The sequence below is a fragment of the Pinus tabuliformis genome, chromosome 5_2 (assembly GCF_031772625.1).
Source record: "Pinus tabuliformis cultivar Carrire ecotype Pingquan chromosome 5_2, CPIR1, whole genome shotgun sequence".
Lineage (NCBI taxonomy): Eukaryota > Viridiplantae > Streptophyta > Pinopsida > Pinales > Pinaceae > Pinus > Pinus tabuliformis.
In genome coordinates, this window is record NC_142306.1 from 745311646 (window position 1) to 745328935 (window position 17290).

Here is a 17290-nt window from a genome sequence, read left to right on the forward strand (position 1 = left end):
TCGTGCTCATTGCCGAATCTGGCTGTTAAGGGGCCAAGTTTGTACATTAATCAGCTAATCCAGGGTTCCAAATTTCTTGTTTTGTACAGTTTTTATTAGGGCTTAGGGTTTTTAGGTTAGCTTCCGGCATACTCCATCTTAAGTTCTCTTTCTCTTGCAGGTTACAGATAAGATCTGAAGGAAGAAATTTTGCAGGGTCACGGTGCCTCTTTTCTTCATCGGTTGGATCGTATTACGGTTTAAGTGTTCTGATCGAAAACCCTCAGCTCTGCGTTCAAATGAGAATGGCAGCGATTCGGTGATCCAGGATTCATCGTATCCTTTCTTACGCAACCGTTATCATAAGCTTCAACGATTTACAGCTCAAGGGTAATAGTCTCAGTGCTCAGTTATACGCCGGTTCCTGTCAAGCATTGTTTTAGCGTAGATCTTGTAAATGCGTCGGCAGCCAGGTAAGGAGCTCGTTCCAAAATCAGAATATGCTCAGGTAATTCGTTTTATCAGATTTAATATGATGCATATGCCTGCGTTTCTGGTGTATTTTCGATATGCCATGCTCGTTCTGCGTTTCGATTTTCTTGATACATAGCTGAGCCATCATCGCAGCTGTGCACTAACTGTGTTTAAAAAGATTACTCCAGCATCGTTTTCAAACTGACAGCACCAGAGATCCGTCAGCTCAGCAGTCACGCAGGTAAAAAAATTGATTCATTCCACGCCGTCAAAATAACCTGCAAAAAAAAAATCATTTTCGCTGCCAAATCGTGGAAACCAGGTATCCATTCTGCTATGTCCTCAGGTAATCTCCAATCATTCGGTATCAGGTAAATCGATTCTCAAATCTCTGCGTCTGTGCCCTCATTTGAATTACTTCTGAAGCGATTCTGTCATAGCATTCAACTGTTACGGCTAGGGTTCCCATGTTACATCTCGCATTTTTGTTCTGATGCGTTTCACGTATTTAGACGTAGGTTATTTTTTTTAAAGTTTTGTTTTTAATAAAAATCAAAAATATATATATATATATATATATATGCATCCGTGACCATAGTTTAGAGTTACTTCTTTTTTGTAGATTTTAATTTATTTTTTTAATTTAGTTCAGTGTTTTTTTTTGCATAGTTACGATTTTAGATTTTGGTTTATTTTCTTTAGATTTTAGATTTAGATTTAAAAAATTTTATAGTTTTGTTTTAAAGTTTTAATTTTAGTTTTTAATTTGAATTAACGTAGATGTAACTTAGATTTTAATTTTTTTTTAGTTTAGGTTTTATCTTATTTGGCTTTTAATTTAGTTTTTTTTTTTTTTTTTTATGAAAAGTAAAAAATAAAAAGATTTATTTAGATTTAGTTTTATTTTTTTTAAATAGTTTAGTTTTAGACTAATTTTTAGATTTCATTTTTTAAATTTTGTTTTAAAATAAAAAAAAAAAAAAATTTCGAAAAATTTTGTAAAATTTTTTCTTTGTCAGATCCAGTTATTTTTCGGGAATTATTATCTTTCACGCTGAGATCTGAATTTTCAAGTCGAGATGCGAAGTTGATATCTGGTTAATGGTTTATGATTCGTGGTGGTTTAAAGCATTCATCTTTTTAAATTTTCAATTGCTGGATATCATTTTTGTCATTCTAAGAGCATTGTGATTTAGCTGATTCTAGCTGATGATAGATGATCGTTGTTCATGGTCCATGTTTTTATATCATTTAACAAGTAATCGTCTTATCCGCAATCTCTTAAGGCACTGGTCTGCTCAATTAATTAAATCTTTTTAGTGCTTATCTTAATCGTGTCTCGTGTCTCCCAACCAACTGGTCGACAGTTGGCCTCATCATCTCACAGGGACTACCCCCCTTAGCCGCGGGAGACAGGCTTAAACGGAGGGATCGGGGATCAGAGTGACAGCCCCCGGTCTGAGCGTTGTCGTGTCAATTCGCGCGACAACACACCCTTTGCCTTGGAATTGGCTCCCAAGCTTCTATATAATAAGAGTTTTGTTCTTTCACTATGTAATTTGGAATACGAGCTATTGTGCTTAAGGATACAATGTTGGATTGTGCTCTCTTTGCAAATTAATACAAAAGACTTTGTGGTTACATTTGAGGTGTTCTTCTCCTTGTGTATGGTAACTTCTTGATATTCTTTCTCTTATATTTATACTCGATTCATTATGCTATTATTTCCATGATACTTTTCAAGTTATGTTGATATGTAGTTATCTCATATTAGCATAAGGATTATTTACTTGCTCTAGATAGAGAAATGTTTTAGTAGAAGTTATATATATCTCTAGAATTTTCTCTACATTGCATTTGATTTAGCCCATTTGGATTTTGTTCATGTGAAGTTGTGTAGCAAATCTTTCTTTGATCAAGCTTCAAGCGTGAGGGGAAGTTCTTGGGCGAACCAACTCACTCTTGAAAGTGCTCAAGAAGAACCCACATTTGTCAATTGTCAAAGTTTTATCATTCAAATTTGTGTTGCATGGATTTCCTTTTAGTTTTGGTCTCATATCTCTTGTTTCATAATTCAATATTTATTTTTCAAATATTGTGTTTCATTTGCTAATATGCTGTTATTTTAGAGCTAAATCTTTCTTTGATCAAGCTTCAAGCGTGAGGGGAAGTTCTTGGGCGAACCAACCCACTCTTGAAAGTACTCAAGGAGAACCCACATTTGTCAATTGTCAAAGTTTTATCATTCAAATTTGTGTTGCATGGCTTTCTTTTTAGTTTTGGTCTCATATCTCTTGTTTCATAATTCAATATTTATTTATCAAATATTGTGTTTCATTTGCTAATATGTTGTTATTTTAGAGCTAAATCATGGCTAGGCAAAAATGAGAGTTTATTTATACTCTTTAGCTTAGCCTTTGTAGATTATATTGTACACATACTTTGTAAAAAAAAATTGACTTGATACTTGGTTTGTTTTGCCAGCCTTCTCTAATTTATTTCTTGTGACAATGTGCGGGATTTGTCTTTGAAACTATTAACAAGTGTGTGCAAGACCTTGGGCTCTCAAATCAAGATCAATTCTCTCTCTCTTGGCCGTGGGCATTGAGAACTCTTCTTTAGCAAGGTTGAGTTCCATTTGGGGCTGCATTTCTCTCTCTTGGTCGTGGGCTCAAAGAGGCTTAGCCTCTCTTATCTTCTTGTAAAAATATTGAATTTTCTTGTGCCCTTCTTTGGCCTCCAATGCAGAAATAACTCATCAGAGAAAAGTCTATATTTTGAAGGTTTCATTATAAAAAAAAGTTCCTTGTGTTTGGAGGAGGCTTCATGGTCTCTTGCCTCTTGTAAATTAATAAAGTTTCTGATTTTGGGAGCGTGGGTTCTACCCATTGGCATCCCCATCTCTCCACTTTGGGAGAGGACTTGTGGTTGACTTGTTGATTCTTGTATTTCATTTCTCTTACATGCATGCTCTAATTTGCTAATTAACACAACCATACAATCTCATTTACTTTGCTAAAGTCACTACTATTTTGCTTGCACTATTTGCATCAATTGCTACAAGTTACAATCTACAATTTTTATTTCATAGCAATTTATTTTCATGCAAGCAATCTCTTTAACTTGATATATTTAGCTTGAGCATTGTCTAAAGTCCATTTATGCTTCATTACTTTGCAACAAATTCACATCTTAAATTTTGATGTATCTTGTATTTGGGCAATTTTACTTTTCAAAGCAAACATTTACTTTATGTCAAGCAAATCTCTCGAGTTGAAGTTTCATTCTTTCTTTTGCCAAGCTAATTGAGTACAATCTTGAGTTTACTTTTCACAGCCATTGTCATTTATTTTACATGCAAAAACAATTGTTCCTAAGTTTCAAGTTTGCTTTTGGTGGATCATCAATTTATCATAAGTCAAAGAAAATACTTTCATTTCTTAATTTTACATGTTATAAAGCTTATGCAATCTTGTGTTTAAAGCATCTCTATCTTTTACATAGCACTTTCAAATTTACTTGCACATCATAGCAGGCATCTTAACTTAGTTGCACATTTAAAATCAACCTCCAAGCATAAGCTTGGTTGATAGAAATCATAGGGAAAAAAATACTTTCTTGGAAAGTTTTTCCATTTGGTATGAAGTAAGATAAAAGTGTTGTGACCCCGCAGTTATGAAGGTGGTTTGTCCCCTTGTAGGAACGAAGGCACAAGATGGCTCATAAGACTCGAGGGACAGGTATCGTTAATGACACCTTTGTGCCCTCGCCCCCTCTTTCTTATAGTCACCCAAATTTTTACCCTTTGGTAAGAGCTCAAGAGGAGGACTTCTCACCTAGATTAGGCATTTTAGATTAAAAATAACCAAGATAATTGCATCCAAATCTAGTATAGGTGCATTTCATTTTAACACATCTCATGGTTTTACTTGCAATCGATCATTTTACTTGTCATTGTTGAATTGAATACTTTTTTTTGGCAAGCATTATTTCATCTATATTTTGCAAGTAGAATACTAATTGTTTTCCTTTTGCAAGATATCCTTGTATGTTTTGATTTAGCAATTGATCATATATATTTGAAGGCATCCTTATATCTTGTATTGATTATTTCATTGTGCTAACATTTTCTTGTTTCACTTTCAGGATTACTTGTGCTTTATTTGAAACCAATTCATTTATATTAAGCAAATATCTTTCATTTTTTAGCAATACTTTAAAAGGCATTGGTCTTTCATATGCTTATGCTTATCTCATGTGTTGATGGTTGTTAATGGTTATTTCATTTCATATTGCTCACATCATATTTGCTTGTAATCTTAAGAAAGTATTCCACTTCATTTTAACATTCTCCTAGAAAATTCACATCTCTAACTTAGTTTTCCTTCAGGGACTACCGCCCATAGCTAGCCTAGAAGATAGCTTAAACAGAGAGAGTTGGGAATAGGTGATAGCCTCTTCTCTTAGTTTCTTGCCACCAACCACACCTTGTGGGGTTAAAGGCTTTTCTCACTAACTGTAGGTAGGTGTAGGTGGCAGGGTCAACAAGTATCATAAAAGATTGTGTTTGGAGTAAATTTCTATTCTTTCTAGCTGTAGAACGGTTCAAATAAAAAGAAACATAGAGAAAACATGTTCTACAAATATTTTGAAACCTCATGTGTATCCACTGATGTTGGGTGTAGGACCCACACAATATGCCTTGTAGAAGTTTTAAGAGTGGTCAGCTTAGTTTTGAAAGTTTTGTACTAAGTAACTTGAACATAACTATATTATGTTTGTTCCTTGTGTTAAAGCATTTACAAACATAGCTTAAGAGTTCCAACTTCCAAGGAGCCCATTAATGTTGGATTATGGGTGTAATATTCACATGTGGCTATGAAACACTCACGTGTTATGAATGTATTTGCAATCATGGCTAAGGCCATCCTTTGATCATTCATTATCATTTATTATAATTCTAGGGTGTGGCTACGACCAAACTAGTCAAACTTGTACATGTAGGCTCAATGGCTCATTAAACCCTCTTGGTGGTAACGCCCTACTTGAGCTCTGTATAAAGACACCTGAACTTTCATTTGCATTGTATCATCTTGTGATCTTCATGATATCTCTTACATAGTGGTTTATGCCTATGTTGCATGAAACTTCTAAGAACCCGGCGTTTCGATACCCGTACCCGAAACTCTGAAACTCGGCCGTAACTCGACCGAAACTCCACCATCATGTAATCATCTATGAGAGTTAATATAGACTTGGTTTTCCTTCTAAATTGTCATCTATGGGTCTCATTCCCTTTTTACTTGCAAGATAATGTGTTATTAACTTATTTATAACTTTATATATATATATATATATATATATGATGTTTTAGTCAGTGTTTCAGCTGACATTTACATTTTTTGGAGATGATATTTCTAAACGTACCCGTTTCGGAAACTCCGAAATGTTTCAGCGTTTCATGCAACTTAGGTTTATGCCTAAAAGCACCTATCTTTTTCTGTTATGACCACTTGTGCATCTCTTAGGTAGCACACTTCTACTTTGGGTTATTCTCTCTCTAGCACACTACCATCATAACTCTCCAGCACACTTGATTGGACAAGAGGAGGGAACTAAGTTGTAGCACATAACCTTATGTATCTTATTGATTAAATATATAATAAAGAAAGACGAGTAGCACTTAGAGAACATACATTATATGAGTGTGGATCCACCTCTCTCCAACTTAGATAATTCTAATGACACAATTGAGGCAAGTAGTAAGCCAACCTCCACTTTGGGCAAGAAGGAAGAGAGAATATGTACCTGGCACATCAATAGCAGAAGCATGGTATTTACGAAACTCCTCTCGACCCTTCAAAGATATAATATCCATTACAACACCAAAACTAGAACCTCGAGGATAGCCACCGATAAAAGCTTCGGGAAACACAAACAACTGTGACCCACAAGCAGCACCTTCTGCTATCAATCTTTCAGCTTTATCTGCTCAAAAGATGAGAGACAACAACAAAATTCAGTGAGCCAGTCAATTGAACAAAATGTCCAAAGCAGTACAGACACAGAGCTTAAAGATGGATAATCATAAAGTTATATTAACTCATGTTTCAAACCATTAATTAAAACATACAAATCTGGATACAAAGAGGCTGCCACTTTCGTTCTCAACATCAACAATTATAGACATCATACACATTACAATGCCACGTTCATGTCAGTACCTAGAATAAAACTAACCTGCTCAAATGAACTCTTCAATAACATTAACATTGCCCAATAATCTGTCAGACACCAAATTGAAGGAAAAGTATAATATATATTAAGCTAAAAATAAAAGGTGAAGGCGATTACGATATAAAATATCTAGGATCATGTATACTTGTGAAGAGAAGAGGTCACAATGACCATCCCTGACTCCTTTTATTAGTAGGTTATTAGATACATATATGACAAGCCCTTCCCCTTAAAATGCTTTGTTCTCAAAGCATAGGAAGAGAAGGGTATGTATTTTTAGATGCATCACTTTCCCATGAAGCGTCGAGAACTGGTAAGTGCTTTCACTTAATGAGATGGCGTGTCATTCATCTGAATCATAATAATTTTGTACATGTTAATAGAATGCCTTCAGATTCAAGGATGAGTTTGCCTTCTTCAGCAGGAACTAGAAACTGTCTGTAGTAATTGCATCGAGAAATACTTTCCAAAAATATTTTCAAGCATGATACATGTAATATGGCATGGACTGGGTTTTTGTCCAGAGAGTTTAAAGCATAAGCAGCCTTGTTTCTTTTTTGAATTTGGTTTAAGAGTCATAAAATTCTGGTGCTGACTTATAATTCCTCCTTGTTTAAAGGATAAATGTTTAATAGCTGAAGGCATACAAAGAGCGAATCACCTTCTTGAAACTCTCATTCTGATCAGTGATAATCAGTTTATTGTTTGTTGTATGGGATTTTGGCCTGGTCATCAAATTTTTCCAATTTTTGGTGTAATTGAGCATTTATTGTGAAGTCGACACATTAATGGTCAAAGGATAGAATTAGTTAAACAACTAGGCTTTACCCAAAGTGTGTATAAGGCATTAGATGGACATGTAAAGAGCATGAAGGCAGTTAGAATATATGTATATGGTTGTGGTGTGGGACAGATTGTTGAGAAAAAATGGTACCAATGAAGTGCTTCCTAGGCATTTATCTTTTGGCCTAGGAAGACACATTAATTGTTGGAAATACTGAGAGGGGGGTGAATCAGTATTTCTTTTACAATTGTTATTAATACCAATTAAGATTTTTCACAATTTATCAACCAGAAGATAGGAAACAAGAAATATTTTTTTATTAATAATAGTTTTGAGGACACCAATCCCCTAATACAATGATGAAAAGCTCCAACTTGTAAAAATATTTCAAGGCTCCAAGCTTGAACAACTTCCCAAGACTCCAATCTTGGTAAGGACACCAATCCTCTCAGTCAAGCACCAACTTGACAGATATAGGACGCCAATCCTTCAGGTTCCAATAGTAAAAATTATGTTTTCAATGTATGTCTTCAGAAGTCTGTCACTATATGAAAACATAACTGTATTAGATCACCTATTATGCAAGGGATTGTCTACATCATTGTGAATGATAGGTGACAGGCTAACCTTGATTTTCTTGCCTGCAATGAAGGTGATGGTCAAACTTTCAAAGCCTGGTGGGTGGAAAAGTGAAGATAATTCCACTGCAATGACACTGTCTCAGGATCAAAGTGTCCAAGCCTCACACTGTTTCTCCAATCTGCATATATAGGAAAGGCTTCTCTTCCATACCAACTCACCCTAACTTTTGAAGGAAAAGGAAACAAAGCATGTCAAAGCAAAAAAGAACTCTGCCTGCACGCTAAAAGCATCCTTTTTACAGTTTTCTGTTTTTTATGACTTTTCCCTATGTCAAACTCCTGTTTCCAATTTTGACTGCTGTTTGAAAGACTTTTCCTGCTGTTTGGATGCATTTTTATGGCAAAGTAGACTGTTGTTTTGGGTAACAATTTGATGCAGATCAGAGAACAGCAGCTTTTCCTTGCAGCCTTTTTCGCTTTCTGTGTAACCAAGCAAAGCAAGTTAGCCTGTGCTTTCTCCTTCATCATTTAAAAACAGCCATCGATCTCCGTTTTACTATATTCAACACAGATAGGGATTTTCACCATTTGCTTGACTGTGAGTGTGGAAAGCAAGCCAAGCTCACATCAACCCTTATGCAGGGATGATACAGGGTAAAGCAACCAACTGTGCTCTCTAACACCTACAAGTACTGTCTCCAAGCATGCTCAATCAACAGTGACCTTCACTTGCTCTCTGGTTCTGTCATAGAACTCGCTACAGTTAGAGTTGATTTTGCTGATTATTTGTCTCGTCCACACAGGACTATTTCACTTACTATTTCTGCTGAATGTTAAACCTTTATCATGTCATTTGAAAACAACCAATAACTCAGCCAAACTTATTCATTTCAATGCTGATTTAGTGATAGGAAATGCTCTACTATAGTTATACCCACTGGCAACCACTGTCCAATTCCATTTCAACACCAGAACTAATAAAATGTTCAGTCCTGTGGCTGCTGTTTCAGCTTCTTTCAAAACTAAAATTCAGATACTACTCTTCATATCACTTTCCAGCTCTTGATCAGTAATATACTGCCATCACATTCTACTGTTTACCATCTGTACACTCAGCTAATTCAGTACAATCGTCCTTGCAGGTGCTGGTCCTTTCACTGATTCACAGATTTATGTCATGCCAACAAAACTGCCATAATTAACCTACAGTGGACTTATCCCAGGAAAATACAGGATTCCAAAGAAACCTCCCTCCTGCTCATTACAGCTACAGGAATCAGGTAATGGAAGAATTATTTTCACAAGCTAAATGAGGTAAAGAATTATCTTCATACTCTCGTTCGTTTGTGCCTATGCTCAATGATGGAAATATTTGTCCACTTCACCAATTGGGGCAAAGAATTTTTTGTTTCTTCACGGCTATGATTTCAATGGCCTTCCTACTTCAAGCTTCTTTTGACCTTGCAATGTTCAAGATGTTGTCAAAGATTGGTTGTTTCTAATCCTACCTAATTATTGAGGGTGGCTTTTTTGTAATATTCAGCCAATTTATCTTACTCGAGTGCATACTCAAGGAGGATGTTGAAATAATATTTACTTGGTCAAATACATTAGTCTTCATATATAGTGGTTATCAGCTTCAATCCCGTGTCCCCTTGCACTTGTTTGCTACTTCCTCAGCCCCAACCAACTCATGTTTCTACGTCAATTCTCTTAGTGGCTGACCCAGACCAGCAGTTGTCACCCAAGTGTTGTGTCTCTACAATTGTTGGCCATTAAAATGTGCTAGTACACTCTTGTTCCTTGTTGCAAGTCCAGTGGCTGATACGTTGACTCAATATCTCTCAACCCCCGACCTTCACCTCTACCGCCACCAGTGACAGCCACAGCTTCTTCAGCCGAGTCACTGTGATTTGTCATCCACTTTTGTGACACAGTTATGCCGCTCAGCCCAGGTCTACGTGAACCTGCAGTGACTTTCTTCTATTGTTGCCTTATGTCTCCTTTGCTGCCGGCACCAATTCCTCATTTCAATTGAGCAACCTTTCACCTGCGTCGTGCTCCACCATAGTTTGGCGACTTACTATGCGCGTGGCCAAGCAACCCCTCAAAAAAAAAGAAAATCCTCCTCCTACAATTGCAACCAAACCTAGCCATGGTGACCCTATATGAACCTCGCTTTTTCCATTCCGAGATTGATTTTCTTCAGGGTTTTAGCTCTGACACCATCTTAGATTTCCTACAAACCAAGTGCTTGGTACTTAATTCCTAGCAAAAAACTAATCTAATGATTAAATATACAGCTAGGTTCCTAACGTAAATTCAGCGGAAGCAAATTTAAATAATTGATCTCATAAAACAACAACCAAAGATTCTGCCCAACAAGTTTTACATTAGAACAAAATCCAAACTTACATGGGCTTTCGTCTTGGGATAATGGCACAACTGAGCAAATACGGAATACAAATAACCTAGATTTGATCCGACAAATCTGCCATAGAACGGTGCTCGATCTTTTGTACAGATTTTGATATCCAGCGTCTTTGTACTCCTTTGGACCTAGCACATTGCTCATTGAGATGCCTCTCTCAATCTTACGTTGTTGTAGTGTGTCTTTCTCCTCTCTTCATCCTTGGTTTTATAACTTTTCATCGAGCTAAATCCCTAACCCTAACCATAATCTCAAAGTGATTAGCGGTCGAGTAGATCTCACCTCACTTGAGATCAACGACTAAGATCAAAACGAAGTCACTAAAGTAAATTACTTTACTTTTCCTAAGATTCTTTTAGCTCAATAAGCCAACAAACTAATTTGTGCTTTTTCCTAAAGCTAGATTTAGGTTAAGTTACATTAGCAACTTGCTCACACTTGAGCAAGTGTTCTAATGAGAATGTGTGTGAATTTTGCATGCCTAGACACAAGTCTTGTGTAGACGTACTTGCCTGAGCTACAAATATCAATAAGAGTCACTAATCTAGGTTGGTCAGATAGGAGTATTAGGGAGCACAATCTATTCATGAGACTGAAGCAAACATTGAAAGTACATCCAAGAGAAACCAAGAGAACAATCTTGCATGTAATATTTCCAAGAAGGACAGGTATCACAATATGGAAGATAAAGATTCACACAAACAAGTTGATTTACTTAAAGAAGCCAAGAAGAATATTCATAGTCATTAATAAATAGTGGGACAGATCCCACAAACCTATGACATGGAAATCACATCAAAGCAGTTGAGAGGGGTCTCACTTTGCAAACAAGCATTCATATCCTTGCGAGAGGCACTATGATTCACTATAGAAGCCTAGGGTAGCTCTTGCATCACCAACAATTACATCCAATAGAAAGGTACAGTTAAAATTGGCAACTAGGCCCAACTTCCACCTTAGGACAACTCATATGATGGAGATGATTATTGCATTGGATTCCTCTTTTGGAGAGGTACAATTTTGATATAAAGATCATCTCATTCTAACAAGAAAAAATGGAATTATGAATTCATCTCTCTTTTGGACAAATTGCCAAGGTTGGCCACAATCAAATGTAGGCTCATGAAACCCAATAGATGTGTCTCTTCACCCTCAACGAAGTGTATAAATAGAGGGGACATTTTCCTCATGTGGACATCACTCATCACATCATCTTCTCTCTCTTATTTGGTTCGACAGTTTGGGGGTCTTTCTCTTTTCTTTGCACGTGTAGCAGGCAACTCTCTTTCTCTTCTTTGAACGTGTGGCAGGAGGCCAAGTTTTTCTGGGCAAAACAGGTTGAAGCTTTCAGGGCATTGACCAACATTAACCAAGGGTGATTTCACCAACATTGACCTCGGTTTTTGGGCCAAAAGTTTGATTTCTCTAGGCCGCATTTATTGGAACAGAAATCAAGAAGTTTGGGATAGGTTGACCAGTGTTGACTTCAGGTTTGACTGCAAAAAATTGCGGCAGTTTTTCTCTCTCCTTTGACTAGGTTTGACCGAAGAATTTGGGTTGACTTTGACTCTACTAGAAGGCCAAATTGGACTGCTGTTTGGAGGATGTTTTGGGGCAGCTTTGACCACAGTTGACTTTCTGGTTAGGGCTGATTTGACTGCTGATTTAAAAGATCTGTTTTGGGCTTGTATTTATGAAATTTGTACTCTCTCTACTGAACTATTGAAGAATAATAAGAAGATTTGATCAAAGGGTTCCTCCACATTGGGGTTTGTCCCTAGCATCCGCCACATCATGTGTCCTCTTGTCTTGGCTTGCCTTCTGCATATGATTTTATGTCTATCTGTATTTACTATCAATGTTGATAAGTTAATGTGATTGCTACTGGATATAATTGAAATATGTCATTGTGTTGCTAAAGGAACATTGAAGTAAATTGTCTTAAGCATAGAACATACCATTGTTATCTAAAATTAACAGGTACCAACCCCTAAAATAGAAAGGACATATAACGTAGAGTCACATATCAAGAATCCAGTACAACCCAACTTGTCTTTGAATGTGATAAACCCAATTTTCTTATGAATTTAGTTCAACTTGATCGACAAAGTAAGAAAGGACATATAAGGTGGAGTTGAATACCAAGGATCCAGTACAATCCAACTTGCCTTTGAATATGATAAACCAAGTTTGCTTATGAATTTGGTTCATCTTGATTGACAAAGTACACCACTATATGTATGTTGAAGAAATAGTCCATCTATCTAGCAAAAGAAGTCTCCATGAAAACTTCATGAGAGCCCACTAAAGGTATGTAAAAGGGTTCAAAATCCTACAATAAATATGATCCAAAAACCATCGTTCCACAACCTTTAGGGCTAATGATCTTGATTAGATCATTATCTTATCTGGCATCCATCTTGATGCTTTCAGAGTGGAAAAAGTGGAGGAATCAGCTCACGGGACCATTTTAACCAGCGGGACCCTCTTTGGTGATTTGGGGTTAGAAACCTTTCAAACGCAGTTTGAGGCATCAAATGGCATTTTTTTAATTTTTTGGGTGGGGGTGATAAAATTTTGTTGCTTAAGCACAACACCTTTTCACGTTATTCTACACATATATCTTTCCAATGGCGCAAAATTCACTTAAAACAGAGTCTGTGTGCAAAAGTTATGTCACTCGAAAGTTGACCTTCCAGATTTTTCCACAATGGTTTGAGAGGATGTCACATCAACCCCCATTATTTATGGTAAAGGAGCTAGACACGTGATAATGATGAAGAAAACTCTAGAAGAGTCAATATTGTAACATTGATTAAGAGTTGATGGAGGCAACCTTAACCACTAGGAGGCTATCGGGCTATGTTATAACTAGGCCACTAGGAGTAAAAAGGGGTCCATTCTATTCAAGTGCATTTTGTCCCATAAATGAGCAGAGTAGCCGTGAGTGAATAGGGAGAGAGAAAATAGAAAGGATTTGTGCACTACAGTAGCCCACGGTCCACAAGCCTAACTTCTATGTACTTGCTTCCATTTTCCATTGAGTGAAAGAGAGCAAAGCAGCCTCACCTTCCAACTAGGTTTTCTCCAGAAAGGGATTTCCAAGTTATATCTTTGGTTAATTTGTGGTTTGTGAGTTTTATTTCGTTGTTCTCTATTTTCTACACAATTGTAATTTGCAAGCACACACCATAAACAGTGATTAATTGATCGATAAATCTAAGGGAAAATAAACCCTCATAGTGTGAATTTAGGATTTTCTAATATATTTTAGTAGATTTGTTGCGAAGAATTGTACAGTGGAATATCCACAACAATTTACAGATCAGCTAATGCCACTAGTCAATAGTCTCTCAAGTCGATTGTATAACCCAGAAATTTTGCCACCAAGCAATTCTCCAACACAAATATGAGAGGTGTAGGCCCCAAGAGGTGCTAAAGAGGATTTTCTAAACTCTCGATTCAGCAATGATAATCCCACCAACAAATGTCTTCAAAAAAAGGGAGAAAACTACATAATACCTAATTCCATCATTGTTCCAAAAAACAACAGTGGATTTTGGCTGAAATAGAGAGAAAGATAGCATGCACTGCCTTCAAAGAGCATCAATATGTAAAAACAATCCCTCAAATCTGCTGGAAATCCAAAAACAGAAAAAAAAATCACAATAAGAGAAGGGCATTGGTGGTGAAGAGAGTTTTTAAAAACCCTATATATTGTTGCTATCCTAAAACAAAGCTGGAAAAAAAAAAAACCTAGCTTCAGATCCGTGATAGCTGGAGAAATCAGCTAATTCCACTAGTCAATAGTCTCCCAAGTAGATTGTATAACCCAGAAATTTTGCCACCAAGCAATTCTCCAACACAAATATGAGAGGTGGAGACCCCTAGAGGTGCTAAAGAGGATTTTCTAAACTCTCGATTCAGCAATGATAATCCCACCAACAAATGTCTTCAAAAAAAGGAGAAAACTACATAATACCTATTTCCATCATTGTTCCAAAAAACAACAGTGGATTTTGGCTGAAATAGAGAAAAAGATAGCATGCACTGCCCTCAAAGAGCATCAATATGTAAAAACAATCCCTTAAATCTGTTGGAGATCCGAAAACCAAAAAAAATCACAATAAGGGAAGGGCATTGGTGGTGAAGAGAGTTTTTAAAAACCCTAAATATTGTTGCTATCCTAAAACAAAGCTGGGAAAAAAAAAACTAGCTTCAGATCCGTGATACCTGGAGAAACGTAAAATTTAGACTAGAAAGGGGGAAAAAGAAGAGAGCATTGCCCTAAAAGAGGCACAAATCTGCAAAGAATTCCCTTACCTTTGTTGAAAAGACCCAAAAACTACGAGGAGGAGGGTGTTGGTGAAAAAAGCCGTAGTAATTTCTTATTGTCCCAAAAGGTGTTGAAAATCCTAGTTTTAGACCAGATATAGCCATGACGACAGCACTGGATAAGGAAGGAAGTGACACATTGGCTCTGATACCATGTTGAAGTCATTGATCTATGGTAATAAATTCAGCAAATAATAATCCAAACAAGTAAACACTTCAAATGTATAACAACACTAATCAAGAGCAAACCATACCAATAGAAGCACTCAAAAAAGAGAGAACGTGAAACCATGAACAAGAGAGATATTATGCCCATAGACTAAATGTTCAAGTGAAAGATAAAGCAATGACATTACAAATGAGGCATGAGTTGTATATTTATACACAACTTGTGAGGTGGGGCATCTCCGTGAGGGTGTTATGAGCTCATATAAATGCGTAGCTAACCTTGATCACCTGAAATAATGTAAAATTATGTAAACTAGGTTAGATCTTGTTGGGTCCCTATAATACTAGTGATTACCCCATTACTATTGTAGTTATACCCCTTATTTATATTGTTGTGCCCCTATTACCCCCATATTGTTATTTCTGTGCCCCATAGAATCCCTCTATTGTTATTTTTGTTATTGTTAGGTCGGCTGGATTATATTGTGACTCCTTAGACTCCTATATATAGAAAGGAGGTTTTGTCATTTGTATCATCCAAGAATTGTTCATTTATGTAATGTAAAGGAGGTTGCCCCCTCGAAGAGGCTGAATTCTAAGGCGTTGATCTTTCTTTTCTATCTTTTCTTGAGCTGGTTTCATAACATTTGGTATCAGAGCTTTGGATTCTAGGGTTTCGCTGCTCCAAACAGGTCATCGTGGCATTTTCGCTATAACTTTTTTTCTGTGACGTTTCAGAAGTCGCAAAAAAAACCCATTTGAGAAGAAATCGCGCTGAACCTTGGGTCCGAATTTCAGAGCTTTTTGCGCGATATTTTCGGAGATATGATCTGAGGAAGTTGGTCTTTTTGCAGACTCCTGAATTACATTCAAAACAGGTGACCTGGGGAAAATCGTCATAACTTTCTTCTGAGCATCGGATTGAAATTTCGTAAGAAGGTACAGAAAGAGGACGGACTGTAGTTTCTTTTATATATTTTTCAGAGTCAAAGGTTGAAACAGTGACACGTGGCACTTCATACAAGTTCGCTCTACTGAAATAGTCTATAATCAAGTCACTGTGGGAGATTTGCATAACTCTTCCTTGGAGAATCCAATTTGGATCAGACTTGTGGCATTGGAAAGAGGACATAGAAGGCTACTACAGGTCACAATTTCAGAACTGGATGATTCGAAATTACAGAGATACATCAGATTCAATATCAGGCTTCTACAAAGTGAAAAAAGGTGTGTAGTTTTTTTTTTTATTTTTGTATAAGCTTGGTTTGAAGGAATTCAAAGGGCATAGTAAAGCATTATTATCGGTAACTGATGCCCCGAGGAAAGAAAATGCAAACACCTAGTAAGGAACCTGAAAGCTCTAGCATGACTCATGAAGAAGAGGAAGAAATGCTACATGATATATCAAAATTACAAGAACAAGTGCAACAAATGTCACGCTCACAAAAGCTAACAGAAGCTAAGATAAATGGCGTGGAATCTAAGATAAATGGCGTGGAATCTAAGATAAAGGGCATGGAAGCTAAGATGGATGATCTGAAGACAGATTTAAGGACAGATTTGAAGACAGACATGGCAGATTTGAAGACAGATTTGACAAATTTTCTACAAGAAATACTTACTAATGGTGAAAAGGTAGTAAAGGAAACTCATGATGAGAACAAAAGAAATGTTAATCATGATTCCATAGACTCTAATGTTGGATCGAAGACCCACCATATTCCAAAAATCGATATGAGGAAGTTTGATGGCAAGGATCCCGCCACATGGATATTACAGATGGAGCAATTCTTCGATCTCAATAATGTGCAAAACACACAAAAGGTACGTATGGCAACTTTATATTTGGAACCAAATCAGTTTGTATGGTATCAATGGCTTTGTTCTCGTAAACAATTTATCACTTGGGCAATTTTTACGGAAGAATTGATAGCACATTATGAGGATACAAAAAGCAACACTTTTTTTAGCCAATTGATAAGTCTCAAACAAAAGGGTTCAATAATGGAGCACATTGAGGAGTTCCAAAAATTGAACATAAGGGTAAAAGATATTCCAGAGGAGCATAGGATTGATGTGTTCATAGGGTCTTTAAAGGATAATATCCAACATGATGTGCGCCTTTGGGAACCTGATTCATTAGAGAAGGCATTCAGGTTAGCAAGAAAAATGGAAAGCAAAATTATGGCAACTAGGAAGCATACCATTCACAACTATAAAGACGGAAGTGTTGTTGCCCATAGTCTTCCACAACCTACAAGGTTGACACCACAACAATTGGAAGAAAAAAGAGCAAAAGGG

At 36.6% G+C, this 17290-nt stretch overlaps 1 protein-coding gene across 1 annotated transcript in view; it reads right to left on the reverse strand.

The window, feature by feature from the left end:
• The window catches only part of LOC149161383 (bifunctional nitrilase/nitrile hydratase NIT4A-like), a 96870-nt gene that overhangs the window by 71428 nt on the left and 8152 nt on the right, over nt 1-17290 (reverse strand). The window contains exon 2 of the mRNA XM_089436981.1: nt 6262-6441. Coding sequence (XP_089293107.1) covers nt 6262-6441 — 180 coding nt within the window. The remainder of the gene's footprint in view (nt 1-6261; nt 6442-17290) is intronic.